General features: G+C 49.5%; 1 protein-coding gene and 1 long non-coding RNA gene across 2 annotated transcripts in view; one reads left to right on the top strand and one right to left on the bottom strand.

Annotated features, from left to right (window-relative positions):
* Positions 1-4,108, bottom strand: part of DYNC2I1 (dynein 2 intermediate chain 1) — a 50,857-nt gene extending 46,749 nt beyond the window's left edge. Inside the window, exons 1-3 of the mRNA XM_040260104.1 lie at positions 4,015-4,108; positions 1,475-1,528; positions 9-371 (exon numbers count right to left, since the gene is read on the bottom strand). Of these exons, the coding sequence (XP_040116038.1) occupies positions 9-371; positions 1,475-1,528; positions 4,015-4,029 (432 nt within the window). The 5' untranslated portion in view covers positions 4,030-4,108. The remainder of the gene's footprint in view (positions 1-8; positions 372-1,474; positions 1,529-4,014) is intronic.
* Positions 4,109-4,600: 492 nt separating this feature from the next.
* Positions 4,601-8,991, top strand: LOC120877738. Its single transcript, XR_005724386.1, has 3 exons — positions 4,601-4,776; positions 5,707-5,710; positions 8,488-8,991. It is a non-coding gene; the product is annotated as an uncharacterized LOC120877738 (long non-coding RNA).
* The last annotated feature ends 1,402 nt before the right edge of the window (positions 8,992-10,393 follow it).

The following is a 10,393-nucleotide window of genomic DNA, read 5'->3' as shown; positions in this document are numbered from 1 at the left end:
TCCCGGGCCAGCAGGTTGTGGTCTCGGTCCCGGTCCCGGTCGCGGTCCCGGGCCAGCAGGTCGTGGTGCCCGGCCGCCTGCCTCAGCTCTTCGCGGCGCGCCCGGTGCTCCTGGTCCCTCTCGCGCTCCTTCCCCCGGCCATGCGGCCTCTCCGCGTCCAGCTCCCGGCGCCTCTCCTTCCGCCGGTCCCGCTCCCTGTCCCCGCGGGGGTGCTCCCGGGCGGCGTGGCCGTCCCGCTCTCTGTGCTTGGCCTCGCGGTCGGGGTCCCTGGGTCGGTGCTCTTTGCCGTCTGCCAGGTCCGCTTCCGACTCCCGCAGCGGTTTCCGGTCTCTGTGCTTCTTCTCCTCCTTGGGACCAGAGGCCTGAGCCGCCTACACGAGGGAAGAAGAGCGGGGTCTGCACCCTGGGGCCGCGCCCACCGAAGGGCCCTGGGCAGCACTGGCTGGAACGGCCGTCGCTCCCTGCAGGCCGGGTCTGCAGCCAGCTCTGCAGCCCCGGGACCAGCCAGGTGCTCCCCCCTCCAGGGACATCAGAGGCTGCCAGCCAGTCAAACCTAAAGGGCCCCGTGAATCCAAAAGAAAGGAAGGGAGTTTGAGGCTGTGCCCGAAAGCCTCAGGACACTGGCCGCCAGGGTCCCCCTCAGAGAACAGGACCATCGCCATAAACTCTCAGGAGGTGTTTCGTGTGTGTGTGACCTCGGAGATCCAACCAGTCCATTCTGAAGGAGATCAGCCCTGGGATTTCTTTGGAAGGAATGATGCTAAAGCTGAAGCTCCAATACTTTGGCCACCTCATGCGAAGAGCTGACTCATTGGAAAAGACTCTGATGCTGGGAGGGATTGGGGGCAGGAGGAGAAGGGGACGACCGAGGATGAGATGGCTGGATGGCATCACCGACTGGATGGACGTGTCTGAGTGAACTCCGGGAGTTGGTGATGGACAGGGAGGCCTGGTGTGCTGCGATTCATGGGGTCGCGGAGTCGGACCCGACTGAGCGCCTGCACTGAGTGACTGCCTGGCCTCGCAGCATGGCATGCGGGCTCTTAGCTCCTGACCAGCGATGGAGCGCATGCCCCTGCAGTGGAAGTGTGGAGACTTAACCGCTGGACCACCAGGTAAGTCCCTTCCCAGGAGGTCTTGATTGCAACCCTTCAGCTCCCCACGTATACACACACAGACCACACACACACACACACACACACACACACACAAGGCCCCAGTTATGAACCCCAACAGGAACCCCACTGGTGGGATGCTGGGCTGAAATGGGCCAAAAAACAGCAGCCAGGACGGTTCCTGAGCAACTAACTAACCACGTGGCTTTATCTCAGCGTCAAAACACCTCTGAAATAAGCCACATGTAAGCAAAGCTGTGCAGAGCTGAGAACCAGGTAACACTATCCAAGATTAGCATCCAGGGTCCACACAGACCCAAACTCAAAATTTTTTCCCCCAAATCTTTAAAATATACTACCCAAAGGTGTTTTCGGAGGTCATCTGCTTTCCAAGTATCATCTTTGGTTCTTCTCTAAAAAGAAAAGTATAGAGTTAGAATTCAATTTTAGAGTTTAAAACATCTAATTTTTTATGCTCCAGTGAGCTGCTTTTTCATTAGACCATTTTAGTCAATGGCAATCCTTGTAATGCCAGAAATTATTGTCTGTCTATAAGAATAAAAGGTATCATAAACAGATTTTTTTTAAGTTACCCATAAACCATCACAGGCTACCCTGTATTCCTGCTGCTCTGAGGCTCACGCCCAGTGCAGACACCCAGCCCCACCTCCCCAGGCAGACCCACAGCGGAACCCTCGGTGGGAGGTTTGCTGGGCAGATGCCTCTTCAGGTGCTGACAGCAACAAGTCCACAACACAGGGCGCCAGCTGTGAGCCTTGGGTGACGATAGAAACTAGTCAAGGGTGGTTTCCTATAGAGAACAAGATAAACCTATCCCAACTATGTCATTTGCCTTTGAGAAACTGCCTTAAGAGCATAAATACAGGAGGACCTGGTGTGTTTCAAATTTAAAGCAAATGGAGTGCAAATAAAAAACAAAAACACACTCATGGACCAGCCACTAAAAATCATCCTGGTGATGTGTGAATGAAGAAAGCAGGGGGAAAGTGCACAACAGCTCGTAACACTAAGGAGAAATAAGTAAAAAGCAGCAAGGTCAAGAATCTGCCAAAGTACAAGCAGAAAGGGCATCATTCTCTGCTCTCAGTGGAACATGTACTCTTTTCTGATAAACTGGTCGATTTTACAAAAGGAGAGCACAGTACGACATGGTGAGGATGGTGAGCAACAGTTAGCATCACTACAACCTGCAGCTGCTGAACTTTGAAACATTTTCTCTCAAGTTAACTGCTCTTTAGAGAGGTTTAATACATGATCTTTTCCAAACAAATGGCCAATGCCAACAGAGAGTGTGCCACTGGTGGAGCAGGCAGTGGAGTCCAAGACTTCTACCCATGGGAGGCATCTGCAGGAATGTGATCCAATGTGGAAAACCCACTGGATCAGGGCTCTTAATGGTTGTAATTATATTACTTACGCCAATAAAAAAAAAAAAGAACAAGGCAACAGATCAACAGGGACCCCAGGATTTTCTAGCTGCCTGTTACATTTTCACCAACAAAAACCTGGCTTCGGGCCTTACTTCATCCTGAAGTTTTTCTTCCTTTCCTTTTTAAATTTCTCGTTTAAATTCTTTAAACTGTAAAATGACACAGAGCTCCTCATGCCCATCAAAACCCCAGGCTTCACCCTACATATGCTTAGCCACTGTGCTTCAGACCAGGAGCCCCTGCCTCCTGTCCTCTGCTCCGCCAGGGTCCCATCCTGTTAGGCAGATAAAGGCAAATAAATTAAAACTGAGGCTCCAAGTAGGAAGGCAGTGTTTTGCCCCTTGAGAGGAATAAACCGCAGCTTGAAGACAAAGGAAAACTCCAGAAGAGATGCCTGAACAGCAGAACCTCCAACCTCCTTATGCAAGTGTAACTTATACAAACCAACCCTCCTACTTACATATATTTAGGTATACACATGCCCACATCGCTCTTTGAGCAGCAAGACTGCACTCTCTCCCTTGGTCCAAGCACACAACTTAGCTCTGCAGTGAACTCTGTGTGAACTCTGCTTATATAATCACGATATGACAACTGATGACAAGCGGACATTATAATGATGCGACCCCAGTTCAGGCAAACAAAACGGGTGGCCACTGAGGACCCGGCCTCAGACACCACCCCACAGCACCGAGAAATGAACTGTCTCGGAACAGCACCACGCCCAAGATCGCCACGAGCGACCAGAACAGCACTTAGCAGCGGCAAGGACCCCAAGCAAGCCCTGATCTCCTCCCAGCTCCAGTGATAATTCTTGACAAACAACTCAAGCAGCTAAATGAAACATGGTAAATTCTTGCCTCTATAAGCCTCCCCCACTTTGCAATCGGGGAACACAGTTCAACAGCTTGAATCTGTGTCTCCCAAGCTGCAGTCGTAACATATGCCACATAAACACCTTTTAACCTCAATCAAGTCTTTTCTACAATTTTGGTTAACACAACTTTTAAAACTGCCTATAAACAAATCAGAGAAAACAAGTTACAGGATAACTTATGAAAATGTAAAGAACCGGTGCAGAAGACGACAGAAGTCAGGAAGTTGATGCTCTAACTCCTAATCGATATTACTAACATTATAAAAGTGAACGACAGAAGACAAAAAAAAGGGAGGGAAATGCATGCAAAGTAACTCCTCATCTTTTACGGGACAGCTCAGTTACTCAGTCAGTTAGTTACTGAGCACTTTAACGTTTAGAACCTCATCCAGCCCTACTCGTACTGCCCCGATGTATCCGTTGGGAAGTAAGACACGTCGCTAAGGTCCCACAGCGCAGCCCCGGGGGGCCTCCCGCCCCCAAGGAGGAAGCGGCCCCGGGGGGCCTCCCGCCCCCAAGGAGGAAGCGGCCCCGGCGAGCACGAGCTTGCCCGCGTGGCGTCTGCACCCACCTTCCCCGACTCCATCGCTGCGCGCAGGCCCCGGAGGCCGCGTTGCCCTCCGGCCGATCAGGCCAGGAAACAGACGCTCGGGCTCCCGCGCCCCGCGCCGGCGTCCCGCCTCCTAGCAACCTGCAGGCGGGGTAGCCGAGCACCGAGCAACCGCCGGCCCGGCGTGCCCCTCGGCCGCCCCCGGCGCGCTTGCGCTTCTCCTCCTCCTAGCAACTGGTAGACGGGTCCGCGGAGCGGCCTCTCCTAACGCGCTTGCGCCGCCCTTCCTCCTAGCAACCGACAGCCTGGGCAGTAGAGCACCGAGCAACCGCCGGCCCGGCGTGCCCCGCGGGCTCCCCAGCGCGCCTGCGCCCTCCTGTCTCCTAGCAACCAACAGGCCGGCCCGCGAAGCCTTGAACGACTGCTGGGCTGGGATTCCCGTGGGGCCGAGGGGAAAGGGGTGCGGAGAGGGGCTGAGCACGGTCGGAGCTCGGTCCAGCGGTTCTCTGGGCGGGGACGCGGCCGGGCAGAACGGGAGCTGCTGCAGGGAAACGGACAAACCGCCTTTGAAGCGGAGCGGAACCCAGCCTCGGTCCGGGCGGGCGGCGGAGGGCGCTCTCCTTCCGCGGAGGCGCACACTGCTCGAGTTCCTCTGCCGGTGGTTGCCCTTTGACTCCGTGCGGAATTGGTAGGAATCACAGTGTCTGAAACAGTAACTGTTGAAAGATTCAACTTTTACACAAAACGGGAGACAAGGGGACTGAGATATTAAGGCACTAGTCTGTAGCTCCCTGTCCATCACCAACTCCCGGAGTTCACTCAGACTCACGTCCATCGAGTCCGTGATGCCATCCAGCCATCTCATCCTCTGTCGTCCCCTTCTCCTCCTGCCCCCAATCCCTCCCAGCATCAGAGTCTTTTCCAATGAGTCAACTCTCCGCATGAGGTGGCCAAAGTACTGGAGCTTCAGTTTTAGCATCATTCCTTCCAAAGAAATCCCAGGGCTGATCTCCTTCAGAATGGACTGGTTGGATCTCCTTGCAGTCCAAGGGACTCTCAAGAGTCTTCTCCAACACCACCATTCAAAAGCATCAGTTCTTCAGCGCTCAGCCTTCTTCACAGTCCAGCTCTCACATCCATACATGACCACAGGAAAAACCATAGCCTTGTCTAGACGGACCTTAGTCGGCAAAGTAATGTCTCTGCTTTTGAACATACTATCTAGATTGGTCATAACTTTTCTTCCAAGGAGTAAGCGTCTTTTAATTTCATGGCTGCAGTCACCATCTGCAGTGATTTTGGAGCCCCCCAAAATAAAGTCTGACACTGTTTCCACTGTTTCCCCATCTATTTCCCATGAAGTGATGGGACCAGATGCCATGATCTTCGTTTTCTGAATGTTGAGCTTTAAGCCAACTTTTTTGCTCTCCTCTTTCACTTTCATCAAGAAGCTTTTTAGCTCCTCTTCACTTTCTGCCATAAGGGTGGTGTCATCTGCATATCTGAGGTTATTGATATTTCTCCCGGCAATCTTGATTCCAGCTTGTGCTTCTTCCAGTCCAGCGTTTCTCATGATGTACTCTGCATAGAAGGTAATAAGCAGGGTGACAATATACAGCTTTGACGTACTCCTTTTCCTATTTGGAACCAGGCTGTTGTTCCATGTCCAGCTCTAACTGTTGCTTCCTGACCTGCATACAGATTTCTCAAGAGGCAGGTTGGCTGGTCTGGTATTCCCATCTCTTTCAGAATTTTCCACAGTTTATTGTGATCCACACAGTCAAAGGCTTTGGCATAGTCAATAAAGCAGAAATAGATGTTTTTCTGGAACTCTCTTGGTTTTCCCATGATCCAGCGGATGTTGGCAATTTGATCTCTGGTTCCTCTGCCTTTTCTAAAACCAGCATGAACATCAGGGAGTTCACGGTTCACATATTGCTGAAGCCTGGCTTGGAGAATTTTGAGCATTACTTTGCTAGCATGTGAGATGAGTGCAATTGTGCGGTAGTTTGAGCATTCTTTTGCATTGCCTTTCTTTGGAATTGGAATGAAAACTGACCTTTTCCAGTCCTGTGGCCACTGCTGAGTTTTCCAAATTTGCTGGCATATTGAGTGCAGCACTTTCACAGCATCATCTTTCAGGATTTGAAACAGCTCAACTGGAATTCCATCACCTCCACTAGCTTTATTCTTAGTGATGCTTTCTAAGGCCCACTTGACTTCACATTCCAAGATGTCTGGCTCTAGATCAGTGATCACATCATCATGATTATCTGGGTCTTTAAGATCTTTTTTGTACAGTTCTTCCGTGTATTTTTGCCACCTCTTCTTAATATCTTCTGCTTCTGTTAGGTCCACACCATTTCTGTCCTTTATCGAGCCCATCTTTGCATGAAATGTTCCCTTGGTATCTCTAATTTTCTTGAAGAGCTCTCTAGTCTTTCCCATTCTGTTGTTTTTCTCTATTTCTTTGCATTGATCGCTGAAGAAGGCTTTCTTATCTCTTCTTGCTATTCTTTGGAACTGTTATGCCCAAGTCGCGAAATCTCCCAATGACCACCAGGGAGCCTATATCTGATGCAAAAGCAAGAGAGTTTTTATTACCAAGCTCGAGCTGGGGCTCCCACTGATACCAACACAGCAGCTATAGGGAAGAGCCCTGAGCTCTGGGTTACATTGCTTATATAGGATATTCTCGAGCGAAAAATTCAAAAACCGGGAGTCTCCGGGTCTGATTGGTCACCTTCTGGTGCAGGGTTAGGTGTTGAGTTCTGATTGGTTCTCGTTTCCCAGCTGGCCACGGGTGCTGATTGGTTCCCATTTCCCAGGCTTGATTCGAATTTCCCCGGGCTGGCCAAGGGTTCTGATTGGTTCGCAGGTGGTGGGGTGAGGTCAGGGGATTTCCAAAGGCTCTTGGATTTCCAAAGGTTCTTTTCCCAGAACCTTACAAAATGGAGTAGCTTAGATTCTTCAGAACTCTGCATTCAGATGCTTATATCTTTCCTTTTCTCCTTTGCTTTTCGCCTCTCTTCTTTTCACAGCTATTTGTAAGGCCTCCCCAGACAGCCATTTTGCTTTTTTGCATTTCTTTTCCATGGGGATGGCGTGCTGCGATTCATGGGGTCGCAAAGAGTCGGACATGACTGAGTGACTGAACTGAACTGAACTGCCCTGATTCTGCCCCCAGAACATTGAACGTGGGAGGTCCCCTCTGGGCCCCTCTCCTCTGGGGGAGGGTGCATCAGTCCTCTGTCTCTCCTCCACCTGGTGCTCAGCCCTTCCAGGGTTCTGATAACAGGCTGATGTTCACAAGAGTCAGCCCTTGTCTCGGCTTTGGCCTGAACCAATCATCAAAAAAGCAAGAGAGTTCCAGAAAAACATCTATTTCTGCTTTATTGACTATGCCAAAGCCTTTGACTGTGTGGATCACAATAAACTGTGGAAAATTCTGAAAGAGATGGGAATACCAGACCACCCAACCTGCCTCTTGAGAAATCTGTATGCAGGTCAGGAAGCAACAGTCAGAACTGGACATGGAACAACAGCCTGGTTCCAAATAGGAAAAGGAGTACGTCAAGGCTGTATATTGTCACCCTGCTTATTTACCTTCTATGCAGAGTACATCATGAGAAACGCTGGACTGGAAGAAACACAAGCTGGAATCAAGATTGCTGGGAGAAATACCAATAACCTCAGATATGCAGATGACACCACCCTTATGGCAGAAAGTGAAGAGGAGCTAAAAAGCTTCTTGATGAAAGTGAAAGAGGAGAGCAAAAAAGTTGGCTTAAAGCTCAACATTCAGAAAACGAAGATCATGGCATCTGGTCCCATCACTTCATGGGAAATAGATGGGGAAACAGTGGAAACAGTGTCAGACTTTATTTTGGGGGGCTCCAAAATCACTGCAGATGGTGACTGCAGCCATGAAATTAAAAGACGCTTACTCCTTGGAAGAAAAGTTATGACCAATCTAGATAGTATGTTCAAAAGCAGAGACATTACTTTGCCGACTAAGGTCCGTCTAGTCAAGGCTATGGTTTTTCCTGTGGTCATGTATGGATGTGAGAGCTGGACTGTGAAGAAGGCTGAGCGCCGAAGAATTGATGCTTTTGAATGGTGGTGTTGGAGAAGACTCTTGAGAGTCCCTTGGACTGCAAGGAGATCCAACCAGTCCATTCTGAAGGAGATCAGCCCTGGGATTTCTTTGGAAGGAATGATGCTAAAACTGAAGCTCCAGTACTTTGGCCACCTCATGCGGAGAGTTGACTCATTGGAAAAGACTCTGATGCTGGGAGGGATTGGGGGCAGGAGGAGAAGGGGACAACCGAGGATGAGATGGCTGGATGGCATCACGGACTCGATGGACGTGAGTCTGAGTGAACTCCGGGAGATGGTGATGGACAGGGAGGCCTGGCGTGCTGCGATTCATGGGGTAGCAAAGAGTCGGACACGACTGAGCGACTGAACTGAACTGAAATGAACAGTCTGTAGCTCACATTTATAATACTTTATCACAGCTATTTTAAGGTTAACATAAAAGCCAACCTTAAACACGCAAGACTAGAGAGGGATGGGTCCTACTCCCGAGATGCACATTGTAACTGACATTTAGCTGTAATTCTGCAAAGTGTTTTGCGTCAGTTTAGCCTGCAAGTGTTACTTAGAAAAGATTTAACTTACCGGTAGAGAGAGGACTCAAATCTTGTGCTAAGGAGCGCATCCGTGAGCGTGTTATTAGGGGGTCTTGTACTTTTGATGTCTTTTTCCATTTTCATACTGTTCATGGAGTTCTCAGGACAAGAATACTGAAGTGGTTTGCCATTCCCTCCTCCGGTGGACCATGTTTTGTGTTGTCAGAACCTTTTACTATGACCCGTCCATCTTAGGCGGCCTTGCACAGCATGGCTTATAATTTCGTTGAATTGTCTAAGCCCCTTCCTCAGGACAAGGCTGTGATCCATGAAGGGACCGTAAAAACGGCTGAACACCAAATAATTGATGTTTTTGAACTGTGGTGTTGGAGAAGACTCTTGAGTCCCTTGGACTTCAAGGAGATCAAACCAGTCTATCTTAAAGAAATCAACCCTGACTACATTGAAAGGACTAATGCTGAAGCTCCAGTACTTTGGCTACCAGATGGGAAGAGCCAGCTCACTGGAAAAGATCACAAAGAGCTGGGCGTGACTTAGCAACTGAACAACTTTTGATGTCATGGTTTTGCTGTAGATATGCAATTTTGCAGACGTTGTGTTTTGAGTCACATACTGTTATGGTTTATGGATCTACTTCTCTCCAGATATAAAAGCCATTTTCTTGGCTGCTTGCCTCAGAGGAGTTAGTATCATCAGATCCAGTCGGCCTTTTATATTTAATTGTTCTCTGGTTTTGAACTTTGCAGTACTACCTTTTTCATTTTCACCACAGCATTTAGGAAGAACCAAACAGGAAACAAGAATAGGAGAGGTAATTTCAGTGACAGCTGTGATTTGCTTAGGGACTGCTGCAAAGGAGGCAGCAAGCTGAAAGGGCCCCCTTGGTAATTCATGTAGTCTTCCTAGTGCTCCTGCGAGACAGGCATGCTACTGTTTTTCAGAGGATGAGCCTGAGGGCCAGAAAGATTAATTTAGTTGCCTGAGCTCAAAGCTAGGCTGGTGGATGATCTGACAGCAGTTAATTCTCTTAACCACTGGGTCAGTCTTTGTCAGCTGAGAAAACAGCTGATACTGGAAAGGCTTCAGCCTTGAGGATAAGGCGGTCAGCTACAGTGTTAGATGAAGTCATGAACACACCCACCGTATGAATGACCTGGGCCTGGCCCCGGAACTCCTCTCTCCCCTCCCTAGAGTAGTCATACACTCCTGTCAGGATCATTGTGTCTTAACTCTCTTCCTCATCTCTTCCCTCTCCAGCCCTGACCAATCCATCGTCCACTGCAGCCAGCAATCTAACAGGTGACGCACTTCAACTCCCTGCTTCTGACTCCATCTGGTTCTCACCCAGTTGCACTCTTTGTCACCAAGCAGACTGACTTAGGGTTCCCCAGATGCACCATATTCACAGGTCTTTGCAAGTGCTATCTCCCCTCTCTCACCATCCCCACCATATGTGCCAAATAAATGTCCATAGAGGAAGTTAAAACAGTTTTTCTCTCCTTGGACCTCTTAGAAGAATGCTTTTCTAAACAATTCATTTGCCAGTCCCGTTTTATCTTGTGCCGATCACATTTATCTTCTATCACTTTATTCACCAGATGACGCTCTAGTTCATTTGATGACGTGGGAACTCAATGCTGAAGACAGATAAATAAAACACTGCCTGGGAGACGTCCCTGGTGGTCCAGAGGCTAAGACTCTGCACTCCCAATGCAGGGGCCTGGGTTCCATCAGGGAACTAGATC

Source organism: Oryx dammah, unplaced genomic scaffold (genome assembly GCF_014754425.2).
Source record: "Oryx dammah isolate SB20612 unplaced genomic scaffold, SCBI_Odam_1.1 HiC_scaffold_18, whole genome shotgun sequence".
Lineage (NCBI taxonomy): Eukaryota > Metazoa > Chordata > Mammalia > Artiodactyla > Bovidae > Oryx > Oryx dammah.
The sequence above is the reverse complement of the archived record's forward strand: the minus strand, read 5'-3'. Positions and strand labels throughout refer to the sequence as shown.